Here is a 20,690-nt window from a genome sequence, read left to right as displayed (position 1 = left end):
AAGCTATAGCTGTCAAAAATCACATTTGCATTTTCCAAACTACAAACAATTACATCTGTTGATCATTCGAATACATCTCATTTGTTTCTACACTCTGTTCCCTTCCAATCCCTTCTTTTACTCGCTGTATTTTCATCTGTTTCATTCTTGGAATGTTTATATTGGACCAAAACCAGAGATTGAATAACTGAAAAGACGCTAGAACTCAATCAAGCGAGAAGAGAAAAGCCTCACAAAATTACAGATGGAGAGATTCATTATTCTCGTGCAATTTTGTGTCACTTCTCTCAGCAGATGTCTTAGAACCTTTCACCAAATTCTGAACAAAGAGCTCTCCCGCTCTGTAAGAAGACCGGACCTAAAAGTACCATCAAAAAAGAAAGACCGTCAACTACAAAAAGAAAAATGAAAAAAAAAAATTGTAGTATTGCAAAAATAGACTATAAATTGATCGACAATCTATTTTTGGGGCTCAGTTATGCTTTCTGAGATTACAACTTGGTTATATCGTTTATAAGAGCACAACTCTAAAGCTTATTTAGTTCCAATTGTGGCTACGCGCTGCATGCAACAGCATTTCGAATGGGCAAAACGGGAAAAATGAACTATGGAAATAAAACAAAATTTTCTCTGATAGGAATAGATGTGCTTTAGCTAAGCTTTTCATCTAGCAGCATATGCAAAAATTTCTAATAAAGTCAGGTTTTATTTTAGCATCAGAAGATAACTGCACTTACCAGAGGTCCACTAGCAACATAACGGAAGCCAATAGATTCTCCATACTCTTTCCAGAAGACAAACTTCTCAGGAGTCACATACTCTTTGACTGTCAAGTGTAACGGTGTTGGCTGCAAATGATTTCAAAATCCACACGTTATGAAACAACAAAACAAAAAAAAACTCAGCTTCCATTTCAAGTTGCATCATATCGTACCTGCAAGTATTGGCCCAATGTAAGAATATCAACATCAATGGCCCTTAAATCAGCCATTGCTTCCTTCACCTCCTCATCTGACTCGCCAAGACCGAGCATAATGGAAGACTTAGTCACCATCCCTTCCTTGTGTATCTTTGCATGCTTTAGGACCGATAGACTCTGCTCATACCTGCCCAAGAATGATAAGACCTAGTATTAATGCAAATCAGCTAGATGTATTCTTGGTCTTGTATGTTGGTTTAAGGTAAAGGCGATAATAGATAGGGGACTTTCTCTGTGTTTGTCAGTTATATCAACTAAAATGAGGCTCATTCGCTGGGGCCATATCTTAGAACATATATGCAAAAGAGTCACACTTCAAATGAAATAAACACTGAATTATGTCTTTCATGTACTTTTTACCCTGCTCGAAGATCCCTGACAATTCTTTGCAATCGCCTAACAGTTTCTATGTTGTGGGCAAATACATCAAGGCCAGAATCCACCAACAATGAAACAGCCTCAAAATCACCTCGAAAATCAGAAGTTAAACACTCCACCAATATTTCAGGTTTGAGTTTCTGGAATACAATCAAACAGCTCTTAGAAACCATGAATACTCAGCATCTCCGAGCATAAGCACAAAGGGCACAAAGGGAAACTAGAGCACAAAGAGAACAATTTACAAACCTTCAGAGCTTTTACTGTCTCAGCAAAGTGGCCACTTCCACCATCAGGTAGGTCATCACGATCAACACTCGTAAGAACAACATAGTCCACTCTGTCAAATATTTTAACTATGAAATGAACACCATTCTTTGGCTACTGACATCAAATCACTATAATTAAGAAAAATGTATATCTTGAACTAAAGAACAAGAAGGCAGCTTACTCATTGCTATTATTGAATTCTCTATGTGAAAAATAAATTGCTACTTAGTTTCATTATTTCCACGTACCACATCCCCAAACTTTAGCTGTTAGTATTAAAGTCGATATCCAGTGGAGTGTTGAACGTGTAAACTTTTTGCTTGATTATCGACTTAACAACACAACTACTCTGATAACAAAAATCCTAATAGAAGCTCAATATCATGCTGCTGCCACAATATAAACTGCCACAATCTCATTATGAAATGAAACACCTACCCCCAATTAGCAATTGCCCTTGCTGTCTTCTCAGGCTCCATGGGATCTGGTGGCGCTGGGTTTCTGCTGGTCTTAACGGCACAGAATCTACACCCGCGGGTGCATGTATCTCCTAGAAGCATAATTGTGGCTGTTGCAATACCATCGACTTCCCCACCAGCTCCTCCCCCTCCATTCCAACACTGCACCCAAAACACCACTGGTAACTAATGTTAGGACTTAGTTATGGGCAGAAATATATTCAATCATGCATTTTTATAATCCTTGAAATTATTGTAATTTGGCATGAAATTTAAATATTGAACATTTAATAACAGAAAAGATCACTTATAATCCTTGAAATGATTGTAATTTGGCATGAAAATCACTGAATCAGCCACATTATTCAGAGAATTCTTTTTTGACAAACTTGAGTTCAAATAATCTACAGCAACAATCTTGCAGCATGTTGGCAATGAGGAATGATAATTTAGATGAAAAAACAGAGATCAATAATGCTTCATAGACGGATCTTTTCCCTTACGTTCAGAAATTTTGATGCTAGAAAAACCAAGAACTCGTAAATTTATTTATACTAAAATTTTGATCATGGAGCCACTTTGACCTCTCCAATGTTGGGGCACTGCGCCTCCACGCAAACCGTGTTCAGCTTCAACTCTGAGAGCGACTCCTGCAGCATCCTGTACTTCTCCCCCTGAGGCGCCCTCTGCCTGAGCCACTCCGGCTTCTTTACTGTCGGATCACGGCCAGTGTGTGGTCCCATTCCGCCCGGATACGACCCTGCGGCCACCGCCGCCGGCGATTCGAACAGCTTCGATGGCGCCGGACCGGGCATCGCCTCGGCCCTCTTCGAAGCACCTACCGCCTCAGATCGAACACAAGCGAGCAAACTCCCTGAATTCTTCGATCTAGGCTTCGTGAGACAGATTGGGATCGGCGAAAGTAGAGGATTGGCGAGAGACTTCTGCAACATTTTTTAGGATGAAGCTGGGCAATGGATGGAACGAGAAGAGGAGCAAGTTCCCATTTGTGTCCTTTTAACCCTATGATAATTTAATGACCAAAACAGTGTAAGTTCCTTAAATACCCTTTCTATTCTAATAATAGTAGGAATATCAAATTTATTTTGTTCGTCTGATCACTATCAAACGGACCAAATTGATGTGAATGGAAGCCATTTACGGAATAAAGAAAGGGTACAAATGGAACTCCAAAGGGCGATTAAATCAATGCAAGAAACTCACATCGAATTCTCCGTCCCTTTTGAAAAAAAAAACAAAGTCTCAAAGAATCCTAATTGTTAAAGAGATATTCTTTTTTTTATTTATTATCTATAATTTTACTTTTTCAAAACTATTTTTATTTTTAAGATTATTATAGCATATTTATAATTACTACCATATAAATATTTGAATTCTGACTAATATAAATAAATTAGGTGTCAATATTATATTATAACAACCCTTATAATTAATGCTAATAATATTATATTATAAAAACTACAATTCATGAATTTTGTAATATAGGCGTTTTATTTTATTTTTTTATCATTATTAGTCACACAAATCAAGATCATAATATACATCTATGAATCATCACAGTTACAACATAGATAATTTATTTTAAACAATACTAATCAACATAATATTATAACATCTAACTACTGTAATTTCAGTAATAGCAATTAAAAAAACGTAAAATATAGAGAGTTGGAATAAAAGGGCCCTTTAATAATAAATGAAATAAAAAAACGTTTTTTTAATCTTTATCTAAATTATTTTATCAAATATTAAAATATATCTATTTTATTAATGTAATGCCAATCGGTAATTTAATATATCGTTAATTAGTAAACTCAGTTGCTTAAGAACTCCATGTCATTAAAGAAAACGATAATGTCAAAAAAAAAAAAAAACAAGTTGGAATTCAAAACGAATTTGGAATCACCAATTACTAGTCAACGATAGTCCAGCCGGTGAAAAAAATTTCCTATTGACTCCGACATTAAACCTGACAAATTATTGTCATAAAACCTACATTAATCTGCCTAGTTACATATCTATGACATCTATTAAAGTCTAAAAAAACTAACAAAAATTCACTTAAGAAAATCAGAATCCTCTTGATAAACAAAATAATTGAACAGGTACTTGAGGTGCAAAATTAATTAGTTAGCTAATCGAGTACTGGTATGTTGTAGTTCGTCCAGATTTTCTCTTTAACTAATATGGACATCAAATTTCAATTTTACAATGTAAGCAGCCACTTGAGATACAAAAATAATTAAACCTGGACAAAGAGAGTAACTATTATTACCAGAATTCATCAAACAACCACGCAGAGAGTTTATATCAGGATACCAAATAACAATATCCTGAATTGTAAATTACAATGGAGAAGAGATTGTACAATTCAGACGAGAATTTGCATGATAATTAGAGTCTAGACTCACAAAGAAATGAGCCATGAAGGAAGGCGAAGCACATAAGGGATGCTAACTACAAGAAACATAACCTCGCGATTCTGGGAGTCAAAGAAAGAACGGTAATAAAAGATCCTGTACAACTATCCCCATTACATTTGTATGGAAAGCCAAGGCAGACAATTAAAAGTAAGCTCCCTCGATGAAACCACTGTTGCAACTCACAGTTATATGTAACCAGTTGCAACTCCACAAATGTTCTTGCATGAATGTCGGCAGTACTCTATTCAAATATGGAAGATTAAATGAGAGTAGAGAGACTATCTGGGTTTGCCAGAAACCTGTCTGTGATTTTAAGTATGATGTGCCACCAGGTTTGTATGCATTCAAACATAATGAAGAGAAAGGAAATCACCTGAGTGATATCGAAAGATGATTCATTTTATCATTGGGTGCATCATCCTGGAACTGACTCGGAATTTTCAGGCCTGTTCTGACCTCCATGAGTACCAGCGTCAGTAATAGGCATGGACCTCTGGGCAAACTCAAGTATTATCTTCCGCTGATGTTCGTTGGTGTGAGGAAGACTTGCACGTAACAGCTCCACAGGCATCTCTTTGCTAATAGTGATGTTGGCTTCAGGGCCTATAATTGTAGTACCAGCTGCTTGCACAAGCAGCATTTGCATTATACTGTCGTATTTGCTCAGGCAATATGTAGTTAGAAGCCCAAAGAAAGCATCAAATGATGCCTGCCATAGGGTTCGGTTGGAAAAACTGTAGTTGCTTGCAGCATGAGGGTCCATCAGAAGTTCCGTAGCTCTATTGAGAACACACTTTATAATTATGCTGGCTCCATCACCAGCTGAACTCCCAATAGGACGGAGTGGTGGTTGTTCAGATGAACATACTACTGCAGCTAGGCAAGCACCAAGTGCGCTAAGTTCCATATTGTGCATACATGAAGACACAGTTTTGGACAGATTGATGGTTGTTTCTGCTGCACTGGGATCTGTTGGTAGACCACCAAACAAAATCCTAAGGTGGCGGAAAATGGCCATACAGACTACTCTAGTTGGATGGCTTCCAGGAAGTAGAAGGTGAAGATAGCGTGATATGAGCTTTCTGCCTTTTGCAAGAGAAACGACACGTAAGAAAACAAGGTCATCCTTTGGGGCGAAAGCTGTTGAGTTATCAGATTTACCAGCACCAAATGGATCAACAAGTTGGAGTGATCCAGCAATGACATCAAGAAGAACCTGCCTTCTCCTCTTCAGTTGCAACCCACCATCTTGTGGTTGGTTAGCTTGTAGAACTCGATCGATATCATCCACATCCAGGAGAAGGCCAATACAATCTTCAATTGTGATTCTCGCAGCCAACATAGGCTCCTGTTCAAGAGGCTTTATAGAGGATTTCTGATCATCACTTGATGCAGATGGCATATCAACCTCAAGGAGAGGGCGAGGCCTGCGAACTGAAGATAATGGAACTCTCCCAAGTCCATCAACCTGAACATATGCATGGGATTCATTATTAGAACGTGACCGTGATGGAGGATCCTTTATTGCTGATGGACAAAACCGATGCTTAAGTCTTAAACTAGATGACTTTTTTGCAAGACAAGCTTGATGGTAGTAATCATCATGGTAAGGGTCAGTGATATGTGTTGCCGCATGCTGCATTTTCAAAATGCTTTCTATTTCTTGGCCGGACATGTACTTTGATCTGAATTGAAAACCACTATCACTCTTCGAGCTGCCAGTCTCTGACTGTTGAGACATGTGTTTCCCTCTGTGAGATGATTTTGATCTATTGTCTCTAAAATGAGGCATACCACTAACTGACTCAAAGTTGTTCATCATGTGAGGGTGATTATATCGGTTGAATAAGTTAGATTGCAGGTGGGAGAAATTGGCAAGAGATTGCTGGAGCAATCTCTGCTGTTGTTGCTGTGACAAAAACTGTGGTGAAATTAAACCACCTTGCGGAAGTAAATGTTGAGGAAATAAATTAGGCAACAGGCCGTGATTCTCCCTTACAAAGAGGTCAGAATGATTGATCAAGTAATTTCTAGGCATGCTAGTAGATGAGACACCAGGATGTTTGAACTGCATACTTGGATGATAGTGCAGCCCAGGATGCAATCCTCCCAACTGATTTAGAGAACTAGAATAAGGCAGCGGACCAGATATCTGGTCTGCTATACCCACAGATGGCAAACTTGAATGGCGAGTTAGAGGTAGACTTTGTCCCCCTGGTGGAGGGTAGGAAGTGAAAGATGACTTGGGGACAGAGATGGATTCAACAGAGTGAAGATGCTGCAGTTGGTGTGGATGAGAAGAAGTACGATACAGCGGCTTTAGTTCATCAAACTGAGATGGAGTAACAAGTGGCTGTGACGACCACCGTTTGTTCTCCTGAACATCTTCAACATCCAATATCTGGTGATCAATCCATCTTGGAAAATCAGTTTCTTGTATCCAGTCCGCATTAGAAGAATCTGAGTAGGCATAATTATTTGAATTAATTTCTAGAATGATGTTAAATATATATACATAGTCATTTTGCAGGACTAGTAGGGTTAACAGTGTGAGAATGCCTTAGAAGATCAGAAGCAATAAACAATATGCAATATCTCAACTTCGCACATTAAGATCATATAAAGATTTGAGTAAATTGAAAGTGTAGTCAATGATTTAAAAACAAATCAATCCCTAGTAGAACTTTTGTTACCGATTATAAACTTGAAAATTCAGTTAAGTAGAAAATGGTCGAATAAAACATTTATCTTCTGTTCTTTGAAGAAAAAGGTAAGTCAAGCAGCTTCCTTTGGCCAATTATTTTTAATTGTACTGGAGGAAAAAATAACTATGACATGATATTGTTTAATGACAATTACGCCAGAGGGAGTATGATTCCTTAACAATCAGCTACATACAATCCAAAGGGCAACATACAGATGCAAGTACTAAACTAGTCAATGATGAGGAAGGCCCAAGAACCATGAAACTTAATTGCTCTTTGATTTTGGTAATTGATATTTGTCCTCAACAACTTGGCAAGAATATGTAGTCAACTCCAATTCTAAATGATCAAGCCAATAGGATTTGTTGGAATCAAGAATTTACTTCCAGAACAATCTATCTCAACGGCTTCCCAGCTCTTGTATTCATTCCATTCTTTGAAATGAGTTGGGACTATTTTGCCTCAAGACAAACATATAAAGGATTTCAATAGCAAATTGATGAAAATTTCATATGGTTGAACCAAATGGTCTGCTACTCATATTTTTTAACAACATAGCTTTAAAATTGAACCTATCTTGCACTTGTATGATACCTATATCTGCTCCAATCATGCAATACAAGATGGTTTTACATATCTAACTTGAAAGACTTAAGAGGTGGTTAAATAAACCTACCAAAAGAATATATGTAAGACTATATCAATGTTATATTCAGATCCTTTAAATAACTTAATTATGTTAACTAGAGTTTTCTTTGGTTTCCTACCTCCTACACCTTTAACCGATTCAAATTGAACATATTCATTTCGTTTAAACCTTTTTCTCTCAGTTGATCAATTATTGGAACTGCATCAATTATTCAACGATTAGCTGTCAATGAATTTTTTTCATTTTATCTTTTCTAATAACCTCTCACACATTATCATATCTACTATTAACTTTTCGAACATGTTGATTTCTAAATTTCCAATACACACGAATCCAAGAAATATATTGGATAGTATCACGACCTCATAAAGCTTTTTTCTAACCTCATGACAATAGCACAAGGTTCCAAAACTTATCTAAATTTTGACAGCACATTTTGTATCTTATTAATAATACTGCATCAATACCTCCTTGTTGATTGTTAGATCCAAAATATCTAAAATTCACTATAGAAGTTTCGTATGCATAGATCTTAAATATTTCCTAGCTTGTTTGGCATTTCAGTCACACTTAAACGTACACCTTTTAATTTAAAGTTTATCTCCCCAATTTCAACGACCAATTTATACTATTTTCACCCTCATCAATTAGCAGAAAATTAGCTGATGATAGCATGAAACAAGGGGGTCTATTTTTAATACAACTAATGAGTTCATCTAATATCATGATGTAAACTCACAAATATTTTTTAAAAAAATCATTTGTTATACACCTAGTAACTAACATGTTGCTATATTAGCATATTTGTCGATATAAAAATCTCACGTTGATATAATTATTAATACTCTTATTATTTTGTTACATACCTTTTCCAAAAGTTTCACAGGATCTCTCATGGTCACACACACACTATTCATCACTTTCTTTCCTTAATAAATTGGTCCTAGAAACACTTTTGCTCTTTCAGCAGGAATTTCTTATCTCACAAGTAATAACTTTGTTAGTTCAATATCCCCAGCACACCGATTCCAACTGTAATACCTTCTGGACTTGAACTTAAATAAATTTACTATACATTTTAATCTCCAAACATATTTTTTTTTTGTAGAACATGGAATAGCTTGTTAAATAATCTCTCTTTTCTGTAATTATAAGAGTCATCTTCTCACTTTCATAACAATTGACTTATGCTTCCCTTTGGGCGTGTACATAGTATACCAAAGTATCCCCTACCTAAGGGCCTTGATATCTTGGATTGTGTTAGGCTTCCCTAACATTTTGATCTTCAATAAGTACGATGCTAATATTACCTAAATCTGTGTATTCTCTTTTCCTGCCATTAGCAACCTGGTATACTTTAGTATCTTTTTGCACTTCCTCAAATCACCGTGAACCCTCTTTAGTCCATATTATTATCTCATTCTTCTCAACTGAAAGTTCATACTATTATGTTCGACTTAATTTTCAATTGATATATCAAATTTCCTGCATCCAATTGTGATCATAAATCTTAATAATAGCATGAAAAACAATTCAGCATTGCAACATCTATCAGTGTGTGAAGGGTTTTAGTAGCGAACATTGCTAGCAAAACATCCCAAGAAAGTTGGCAATCAGGCACAGAATACAAAACAAAGAAGAGAATGCAATATTTTGGTTGGAAATATCCTTGTCATTTTGTCTTCAGATCCTACCATTGTAATATCATTCTTCTATGTCATCTGCACCTTTAGATATTACTTTCTAGAGGTTTTACATAGGAGTGAGTTGCAAAAGAAGATAAACATATAGTCTCCAGCAAGAACTTAAATTCTTTGCTGAGATAGAACAAACACATTAAGATTAGTTTGCAATAATACCACACTATCACTTACTTTCTCTAGAAAAAGAACCTCTATCACCAATAACGCCTACACTCCTTGGTTCATTGACAACTCTGTTCAGCTGAGAATGCAGAAATAACCAGTCAACAAAAGACCAGATGCATAAAGAAATCATGAAAAAAATGGTAAGAATCATGAGTAATATGATAGATAATATCAGAGGGCTCAAGGAGGTATACAATCTTCTAAATTAAATCTTAGTCTGCCACATATCAGAGACATAAGAAAATGCAAAAAGAACACGTCATTGACAAAAAGTTTTAAGGGAATCCTGAAGGCAATAAAACAACCTAAGAAACCAAATCTAAATCACTAGGCAAAAACAAGTGTAGTGTTTTATAGGTGCCAATTGTAGGCTACATATACTAGGTGAAATATCCAACTACACAATAGCACAAGGACTTCAGAACCTTAGATCCTACAAACAGGAAATTTGTACAGATAAAATAAAGAGAACAAATAAAGATAACCAAAAAGAAGGAATTTTTCATTGATAACTCAGATATGTTCTTTAGCAAGTAGCAGCTTCAATAAATCACAAAACCCAGAATTCATATACATGTATTAATTTCATTGAGCTTTTAAATTTAAAGAGCATAAATCACTCACACATGTAACCTGGGAAAACAGCCACAACAATCACAATCACTATATTAGAATATTAAGTATTTTAGACAGATTTTAGTAAGTTGAGAAAAAAATTCTGTACTTCAACATAAAATTTACATATCTGACCTAAAGTTGTTGACATTTAACAAACCCATCCTACTACAATTGTAACAAATGCAGAGCTTTGTTAGGTACACCCATCTTATGGGAAATGCCATCTGCACCCATCTAGCTCCACGTTGGATCATAGATGACTCTCTTTGGTCATTGGCAAAGGGCAGTAAAAGCTATTTCTCCATCCCGTCACCACCTTCTTCTGTTCCACTCCTATTCTTCTCTTTTCCACTCTCTTTCCTCTCATCCATAAACCTTGCTCTCCAACCTCTTTCTCTTCACTCTCCCAAACTCCACCTTGACTCCCTCCACTCCCTCACTCACCTTCTCTCCTTCCTTGGTTCATCTTAGTTCCCTCTCTATATATGATATATCATCTCCTTCTTCACCAATTACACCTCCCTCCACTTCTCACCCATGTTCTACTTCTAATGGCTCTATACATTAAGACTCGTCACAGAGATTCTGATGCTTCTAAATCTTTACGAGGAAAGCCATTCCTAATGATACCATATATGGTATACTACAACATAAGTGGATGAAAAGAAATATCATACAAGTAACTCATAGACAAGATATTCTAATTATGTATGTAATATGGAATATGAAAAAAAAAATCAAAAATTAATACTTGGGCTAAAAGAAAATTTTATAACACTATGGCATAATCCGTCATACTATAAATTGGACGGTTGCACAACAAAAGAAACATGTAAAAAAAAAACTTGTGGCATAAATAAGCATGCTAAGATATCCTATGTGTGGAGTTAGTAAAAAGATTAAAAATATTAATGTCAAATGTAGCACCAATAGATGATACAATGTGATTACAAGGTGAGATGATATTGACACGCTCAATGGTGACCAATAATTTTATAGTTATAAGAGTGGAAGGTGTAAGGGGAGAGGGAAATCCCCAAAAAAAAACGAAAATGATTTATTAAGTTAAATATTAATAGTGTTATAAACTTGCATTGAATTCATTTGATGAATAAGATTCATATAGCCAACTTAAATAATTGGTGCAAATATGGCTTGATGATGAAATCCAAAATTATACGGTGTACAACTGATCACACCAATTGCATGCATAGCGAATTGTATCCATGAATAAAGTATTAGTTGCTCCATGTAGGTATAGATTTTGAGGTAGTAATGAGAGTTGCAGCCAACAACATGATTCCATAGTATAGGATTTCGTATTAAAAAAAAAAGTCAAGCTATCCCCTGCCAATGTGACAATGCAAGTATTGGAATTGTTTGACCCAATACAATTAAGGTGAATAATGAGATCATTATTAACTATTAATTAGGAGTAGATATTAATGAAAATAGCATTAATAAAATAAAGGATGAGTAGTTAAAATAGAGAACAGGGTCCAAAGTTTTGAGTTGTCATGTGCCCTTCAACAAAAAAGAGAAATCTTATATTTCTTTAGCTTTAAATAAAATTCAACAAAGGTATAAATTTAATTTCTATGAATTAAATTCATTTAAGAATTTTAGGATCTTTAAGAGGACTTAAATGGATTCGTAGCGGTGAGAAAATTTTGTTTCGAGTGATTGGGGGAACAGATGGACTTTTGATTTGGGGAGGAAGCAACCAAGTTTAGGTGAGGCAACAGTTTCAACTAGTGTTGACCAGTTAGACTAGTTCAATTGGAATAATTCTAATCCTAGTATTTTGTATGTCCAAATTCTTCTCCCCTCTTGTGATTTTGCCAACCCCACCTCCCTGGGTATTCCTCCCTCTCTGTCTCTGTGTGATCCTCTACAAGCTTACTATGGTTATCAGCCTCCAACACTGTCAGTTAGTCCTCCTACTTAATAATTGTCTTAAATACTCATTTTAAAATCATTTGCGAACAAGCAAATCCTCCAAGTAGAGTCTTCCCATGGCAATCATCTACTAAGAAAGGAATGTCCTTACTCAAAGGGTGCTTTTATCAAGTTAGGGGATCCACTAAGGTAGCTACCGCTACAGATGTCCAATTAAAAAGAGAAGAAGATCATAATGGTTTTTCATGGTCAACCATGTGCAAATTCTTCTCTCCTCTGGATATTTTGCCAACCCCCAGCTCCCTTGGTGTTCCTCCCTCTCTGTCTTTGCGGATGCTCTACAAGCTGACTATGGTTATCAACCTCCAACATCGCTAGTTAGTCCTACTATTTAGGAGTTGCCCTAAATACTCGTTTCAAAATGATTTGTCTGAGTAGAATCTTCTCATGGCAATCATCTATTGAGGAAAGATCCTCTCCTTACTCAAAGGGCGCTTTTATCAAATTAGGGGATCTACCGAGGTAGCTACTATTAGGGATGTCAAATTGAAAAAAATAAGATCATGTGGTTTTTCATTGCCAACCATATGACGTTTGTGTTGCAATTGTAACCCAAATTGTTAGAGGTGCCATTTAAGATGTGTTTGATGAATGGGATGTGTGTAAGGATATCTGAATGCTAAGCATCACGAGGACTAAAGAATTTAAGGATATGTGTTGAAGGAGAACAATTATGGGTGAGTTGTGTGCCTATTATTTACTAGGTCAAAGCATCATAAATTAGAGTGTCCTTTAATTTCATTTGAAGAGGATAAAGCATCAGGTTGTGTTGACAACCATGCCATCATAAATGTTGCCAATGAGATCATCTATACCGGATCTAGAAGACATCATCATTTTCTAAAAGAGGCTAGTTGCCAATGAGACTAGCTATGCAATGGAGATAAGAGGTGTGCATTTAGTAGATGGAGCACGACAATATTTATTTATTGTTGTTGGCAAAAGGGAAACAAAATTGCTGTCATGTGACCTAGAGGGTGGGTTTGAGTCTCGGAAACCGTCTTTTTCTTACAAAGCAAAGTAATGTTATGTACAATAAACCTTTTCCAAGACTCCGCATTGGCAGGAGTTTCATGTACCGAACTTCCCTTTTATTATTGTTGATAAACGGGGAGCCTTGGTATAACAATAAAGTTGTTGATGTGTGACCTGGTGGTCACGAATTCGAGTTGAAGAATCATCCTCTTGCAATGCAGGTTACGTTGTGTACAATCCTGGGACCTTGCATTGGCGGGAACTATATGCACCAGATTGCTCTTTTTATTGTTGTTGGCAACTTTCTCTCTCTTTTTTCCACATTTGATAGATTTTTTCCTCTCTTTTTTAATTACTTGTTTTCTTGCCCTTTTTTTCTCTCTTTGTTAATAGTTTTATTTTTCAATGAACTGTTGAGGTAGATGGGAAGAGAGCACTAATGGCGATGGAAAAACAAAATCAGTGGAAGATGGAGATAACGAGAGATGTGTGAAGGAGGCAATGGAGGAAATGATGAGTGGAGATGAGGAGAGAAGGGAACCACAATAAAAATTAGTGATCCAAGAACAAGGTAATTAAGTTCTAGAGTGTGAATGGGACGTGAATAGGGATCGACACCAAAGCTTAAGGATGATAGATAATGGAGGATATAATTAATAGCAAGACCAATCATAATGCTTCAACTTTTATACAAAATGATGTAACACCAAAATGGAATTGTTGAACCAAGGGGATAAATATCTTTAAAAAAATAAGCCTCACTTAGAAAAAACTCTCATTGAAAAATTCAAAAGAAATTAAAAATGCTATTAACTCAAAATCTTATTTAGTACATGGTAGGAAACACTGGAAGTGAGGCTTTGGTGTCGATCGTAACAAGGTAGTGTTACCTTGCTATCTCAAAATTTAGCAATATCCCCTTGCTATCTATATATATAGAATTTAAACACTGGAAGTGAGGCTTTGGAACCAAGGGGATATATATAGAATTTAAATTTAGCAATATTTGTAACAAGGTAATTATTAAGATAGGAGATGATGAGTTATTTGTAACCGAGAGATTTAAGTATTTAGAATCGTTTTTACAAAAGGATGAAGGGGTTGAGAAATGTCTTACATAGAAATAAGTAGGACGATTGAAATTGAGAATAACATCAGATGTTCTTTGTGATCGTAAAGTACTTCTAAAATTTAAAGGGAAGTTCTACAAATATAGCGATTAAACCTGCTATATTATATGAAATTAAATGTTGGGCTACGACACGAGCACATGAGGATGTTAAGATGGATGTGTGGGCAAACGACAATGGACAAGGTAAGAAATGAGAACATATACACGACTAATAAATGCTCCAGACAATGTAAAACTATCACAAGATATGCACATTAAATGAGGAAAAAGAAGACTAAAGAAGACTTAAGTTGGCAATGATAAAATAGGATAAAATTTATTTAAATATAGATAGTACAAGAGAAAGTGAAGGAAAAACGAATAGCTTATAAGGAATTATATATTTGTAAGAACGAGGAAAACTTAAAAAAATATACAATAGCCAAGAAAGAAGCTAAGAAAGTAGTGAGTGAAGCAAAAAATGAAACTTTTGAACGGTTATATCAAAAATTGGATACAAAAGAAGAGGAAAGAGACATTTATAGAATAACTAAAGTGAGAGAAAGGAAAACAAGAGATCTTAGCCAAATAAAATGTATTAAAGATGAATGTAATAAGGTATTAGTAAATGATGGAGAAATAAAAGAGAGGTGGAAGAGGTATTTTCATCAACTTTTTAATGAAGGTTTAGGTGACCAACTTAACTTAGGTAATTTAATTAGGTCAAATAAGCATAGAAATTTTAATTTTTATCGTAGAATTCAAACTTCAGAAGTAAAACAAACTTTAAATGAGATGTACAATGGAAAAGCCGTTGGACCAGATGATATTCCGATAGAGGTATGGAAGTGCTTAGGGAAACAAGGTATTGAATGACTTACAAAATTATTTAACATGATATTGAAAACGAAAAGAATGCCTGATCAATGGAGGATAAGTACTCTAGTTCCCTTATATAAGAACAAGGGAGACATACAAAATTGTGCAAACTATAGGGGTATTAAACTAATGAGTCATACTATGAAACTTTGGGAAAAAGTAATAGAAAAAAGATTAAGGAAGGAGACCACAGTGATAGAAAATCAATTTGGGTTCATGCCCGGAAGGTCGACAATAGAAGCTATACATCTCCTTAGACAATTAATTGAAAAATATCGGGAGCAAAAACAAGATCTACACATGGTATTCATTGACTTAGAAAAAGCTTATGATAGAGTCCTAAGAGAACTTATATGGAGAATTTTAGAAAAGAGAGGTGTTAGCGTAACATATATTGAACTAATTAAGGATATGTATGAGGATGTAACGACCAGAGTAAAGACTTCAGGCGGAGTAACTGAAGCATTTCAAATAAAGATAAGGTTACATCAAGGATCAACCCTAAATCCCTATCTTTTTACACTAATTATGGACGAACTCACTGCGCACATTCAAGACACAGTACCGTGGTGCATGTTGTTTGCAGATGATATTATTTTGGTAGATGAGACACGTGAAGGAGTAAATGCTAAGCTAGAATCTTGGAGGGAAACACTAGAAGAGAAAGGTTTTAAGCTTAGTAGATTAAAGACAGAATATATGGAATTTAAGTTTAGCAATATTAGAAGTAATGAAACAATTGTTAAGATAGGAGAGGACGAGTTGCCCGGAACCGAGAGATTTAAATATTTAGGATCATTTTTATAAAATGATGGAGGGATTGAGAGAGATGTCTTACATAGAATACAAACAGGATGGGTGAAATGGAGGGGAGCGTCGGGTGTTTTATGTGACCGTAAAGTACCTCTTAAACTTAAAGGTAAGTTCTATAAAACCGCAATTAGACCTGCGATGTTATATGGAGCTGAATGTTGGGCTATGACTCGAGCACATAAGCAGAAGATGAGAGTTGCAGAGATGAGGATGTTAAGGTGGATGTGTGGACATACGAAGATGGACAAAATAAGAAATGAGAGCATTAAAGAGAAAGTCGGAGTTGCATCTATTGAGGACAAACTCCGAGAGACACGTTTAAGATGGTACGGACATGTACTTAGACGACCAATAAATGCTCCAGTTAGGCGATGTGAAACTATGATAAACATGCATATCAAACGAGGAAGAGGAAGACCAAAAAAGACTTGGTTAGCAACAATAAAACAAGATAAAATTTATTTAAATATAGATGATGATATAATAGGAGATAGAGCTCAATGACGTAAAAGGATTCATACAGCCGACCCCACCTAGTGGGAAAAGGCTTGGTTGTTATTATTGTTGTTGTATAGATAGTGACTCCACCTAAAGAAGACCAATTGCATAAAAGGATCCACATAGCCGACTCCACCTATTGAGATAGGGCTTGATTATTGTTGTGGTCGTTATACATGGGATCATAACTTTGCTATAGATTAGCAATAAGACTTCTTATAAAATAAAGACTATTTATCCCAATAAAATCTCAAATGATTTGTCTAAAAACTAAAGATTTTTTTAAAAACTCTCCAACTAAATTCTAAGTAATATAAAAAATTTAACAACATATACAATTTTAAACTTTTTAATAATATATTAACTAGAATTTAAAATCTCATTGATTTAAATTCAACACAAGTACCTTTTTGCATTCATATACCAACAGGGAAACCTCCTAATAGTATTACTATTTATTTCTCTATCAACAAAGCAAGCAAAAAAACTCAACAGAATTGTTTAAATTTACCTTTCTAAAGGTTGTTGCAAGGTCATCAATCTCGGATAAGGACCCTAAGCTTTCAATCTGCAAATATTACAATAGGACAATGCAATTTTAGCTACAAAAGTTTGCAAATATTGTTTTATAAGGTCTTTGCGTGAAAATAATAAGAACTAAAAGATCTGACATAGTATGTAAATGGTTAGGTTCTAGGAATTCTCAGTGTAGAACACTTGAATAACAATAGCAATCAAAGTTCAACAAAGTTAAATCGAAGAAGCAAAAGAATAAAACAATCAATCTCAAGAATCATCAAGATAAATAAAAAGTGAAGGGTTGAAAACATGAGTTAGGCCAAAGTTCTATGTGGGGAAGAAGCAGATTTTAGATCCAATTAAATCAATGTTTGTATGATAAAGAAAGAAAAGAGAGAAAAATCAAAGGGACAGGAAATTGGTATAATGGACAACAATGCTGAGAAGGATCTAGATTTCAAAATTCAAATAACTATGACTATTTAAAGGTGTAAATTTGAAATTCACTCATGTAACCCTACAGAACTACCAATTGTGGTGAGCTATAACTGCCTATAATTCTACCCACTATTCACAATGATCAAAATATTTGATTGCCAACAAAATTTAAGTGATATTGTTTAATAAATCATGAGAATATATAAATAAATAAGTCTCTCTTCTGCACCTTTCAGTATGCAACGAGTTTGGCTGCTTAGACTCTTTAGTATACCTATATTCATAATGTGCCATGCCAGCACGAGTAGGGAAGGTGTACCTATCAAGTCTGAGAAATAGAGAATGTATATGTCAATGCTCCTACACCTGAACCTTGTACATGACAGTTCTAATTAGCTAGGATCTTTCATAGAAATATTTCCTAAATCCAATTTGTTAAGTTATCCTAGTGTTAAGGCCTACTATTTTACTCATACAAAGAAACCACACAAAAATAATTGCATGCATCAAACCACAAGTGAATCGAAGTGATATGCTATTCCCAAGGGATTTCTTGGCCAAATCTCTCCATTTAGGCAGCCATATCTAATGCCTAACCTATTCGAATAAGGAAAATCGTTAAAACCAATGGTCATAACTCATGATAAGCAGCTGCCTAGGCGGTTTTGCCAAGTGGCTGCTTCAACTAGTGGTTTATCAATTGCACAATATAATGTGCCTCTATACTAGGTAGAGATTAGTAGCATTGTTTGAACAAGTGTCCATCTATGCGATTTTTTTGCCAAGTGGTGGCTTCATCTAGTGGCTAGGTGGCCTTATAGAAATCAACCAAGGTGGTAAGAAAAAAAGCAACCTCGGCAGTCAACCTAAGTGGCTTAGGCAACTCAGGCTGTCCACTTAGATGGGTTATGTGGGTCTAAAGAGAAAATATAATCTTTATAAGTTGTCCATTCATTTGATATTAGTTATCTTATCTATATTTACTATTGTTTATGATCCTAATTATAAGCTAGCTATGTATTTTCTTACAATTTGAATTTATAGTTATAAATTATTGAATTTTATTTTATATAGATATAAATCAACATTTGCCAATTTTAATAATTTATTCTCTTACGTATTTTAATACCAATCACCTAAGTCACTGCCTACAACTTAGGTGCCATGCAATAGGTTGACAATCTTTTAATACCTTGATTGGCAGATACAGCTATAAAAATTTTACAAACTAATTACAATAGGAGAGTGTAACACATATCTTTATCAATAAAAGTAACTCACTTCTTTATCACCAAGAGAAGAGAACTTGGATTGCTCAAGACCAACAAGACTTCCAAAGTAATCATCATCTTCCAAACCACCTAACACAACTTCCTCCATGTCATCCTTACCAAAGAATGAATACTGTGAAGCATCAAACAGAATATTATCTGCATAGAACACAAAACCACATTACGAGTCTATAAGTTGCATTGGTAAATATAAGCTCTTGCTACAACGATGAAAAACCATGAATACTGACAATTATTTAGTGTTGGCAGCAAAAAAAAAAAGGCCTTAGATAATGCATGTAAATAACAGGTTTACTGAATAGCAATTAGCACGGAAGGAAAGAGCATTAAGAGCCTTTTTCAGAAAAAAAAAAAAAAAAAGTAATTACAAGTAGCAACGTCAATTATTATAATATTATCATAGAAGTTAACAGGAAAAAAAAATGTCAAAAATGAATTGTTAGTGGAGAATTGAAGCTCGCTGTTAATCTTTTCAAATTGTCAATTGAAGTCCAACCTCCGGAAAAGTTGCCAAACCATTGAAACAAATTCGTCAAGAAATCAAGCCCAACTTATGGTAGATATTAACATGAAGAAGCATTCACACCGATGCTCGGAAACGCTGATAAACAAATTCATGCATTAATAGCCAAGCCCATCAGCGGTTTCTAAAAAACCTCACGAAGGGGGGCTTCGAAGATGCAACTTACAGATCTACTTAGTTCGAAGAATTTATTTCCATCAAGACAACATAAACAACCCGATCAATCGAGAATGGCCATATGGCAAAGGAAAATTAAACTTCCATGCGAAAGGAGGCGAAAAAAAAAGGAAGCATGACACTAAGGTCCACCGCGACCCCCAAAAAAGGAAGTGGCAAACACCAACCTGATCCACCGGCAGAGTATTTCCCGATGCCATCGATCCTGAGGTTTCCTTCCGCATCAAGCCCTTCCATGGCACCCGGATGCCGAAGGCTAAGGCCCTAAAGAGCAAAAATAGCAAAAGATGACGCCGATCGGCGGACGCATAAAGACGGGCGAAGGAGTTCCGCCCACCTCGCGACAAGAGTAAAGGATTGGAGTTCTTCGCCAGTTAAGATCTGGGAGGCGCCGAGCGAGGCTGGTCGGTCGAGACTCCAGAGAGCAGTGTGGCGGCACTTGGCCTCGCCTCGCGAATGAACGAGTGACAGAAACAGGGAAGAAAAGGAATCATTGGCATGGCAGCGTATCAAAGGGGAATATTTTGGGTGGGTTTATTTTCATTTTGGCTCCTTTTAGTTTCACATTTTTTTCACTATAGCTTTTCTGAATTGTATAATTGTTTTCTTTACCGGAGGGATCAATTGGCTTAACGTAATTTCCAAAATTGACCCTGTAGTTTATTAGATTTGTTAAAATCCATTAAATATTTGTGCAAAAATTGAAGGAGCAGTTTAAAAAAAATAAAATAAAAAACGCTCCTCTTTTCTCAATAATTAAAAGGACATTAAGACAGATTATATAATGGTAACGTATTAAATAACTCGTATAACAATTTTAATTAAAACTGCTATATAGATTATAAATTTCATAAAAATAATTAAAATGTCTTTTTAATAATTAAAATAATGATATTGATCCTGTCCGAGAGTCGAATCGACGGAAGTTGGGAAGATGACACTCACGTTGACTGGATGTAGACCGAATGTGATGTAGGCCTCCGACGAGCTAAGCCTGCAACCACAAGTCGTTAGTGCCAAGCCAGGGAGGGGTTCCCTGACGATGACCCTTTGACGCTCAAGTCAGTCACTGACGGCAAGTGGATGAAGTAGAGAAGAGAAAAGAGCAGCAGCGTAACTGTAACTACAGTATTGAAA

At 35.6% G+C, this 20,690-nt stretch overlaps 2 protein-coding genes across 4 annotated transcripts; both read right to left on the bottom strand.

Moving 5' to 3' along the window:
• Positions 1-10: 10 nt before the first annotated feature.
• Positions 11-3,085, bottom strand: LOC121969341 (lipoyl synthase 1, chloroplastic-like). The gene is made up of 7 exons (XM_042519387.1): positions 2,670-3,085; positions 2,066-2,247; positions 1,607-1,697; positions 1,340-1,497; positions 935-1,106; positions 738-848; positions 11-358 (listed from the first exon to the last, which is right to left on the bottom strand). Exons 1-7 carry the CDS (start codon positions 3,036-3,038, stop codon positions 239-241), a joined length of 1,203 nt encoding a protein of 400 aa, XP_042375321.1. The 5' UTR covers positions 3,039-3,085; the 3' UTR covers positions 11-238.
• Positions 3,086-4,386: 1,301 nt separating this feature from the next.
• Positions 4,387-20,059, bottom strand: LOC121969326 (protein PAT1 homolog 1-like). 3 transcript variants are annotated; one of them, XM_042519374.1, is made up of 6 exons: positions 19,721-20,059; positions 18,843-18,991; positions 17,116-17,172; positions 9,758-9,827; positions 4,903-6,989; positions 4,387-4,770 (listed from the first exon to the last, which is right to left on the bottom strand). In XM_042519374.1, the coding sequence occupies exons 1-5, from the start codon at positions 19,788-19,790 to the stop codon at positions 4,945-4,947; spliced, it is 2,391 nt and encodes a 796-aa protein (XP_042375308.1). In that variant the 5' UTR covers positions 19,791-20,059; the 3' UTR covers positions 4,387-4,770; positions 4,903-4,944. The 3 variants fall into 3 exon arrangements, with proteins under 3 accessions (XP_042375308.1, XP_042375300.1, XP_042375291.1); XM_042519366.1 differs by having other exon boundaries at positions 4,387-6,989; positions 19,721-19,817; positions 19,891-20,059; XM_042519357.1 differs by having other exon boundaries at positions 4,387-6,989.
• Positions 20,060-20,690: the final 631 nt, after the last annotated feature.

This window comes from Zingiber officinale, chromosome 1B (assembly GCF_018446385.1).
Source record: "Zingiber officinale cultivar Zhangliang chromosome 1B, Zo_v1.1, whole genome shotgun sequence".
Lineage (NCBI taxonomy): Eukaryota > Viridiplantae > Streptophyta > Magnoliopsida > Zingiberales > Zingiberaceae > Zingiber > Zingiber officinale.
This window is presented reverse-complemented; position numbering and strand designations above follow the sequence as displayed.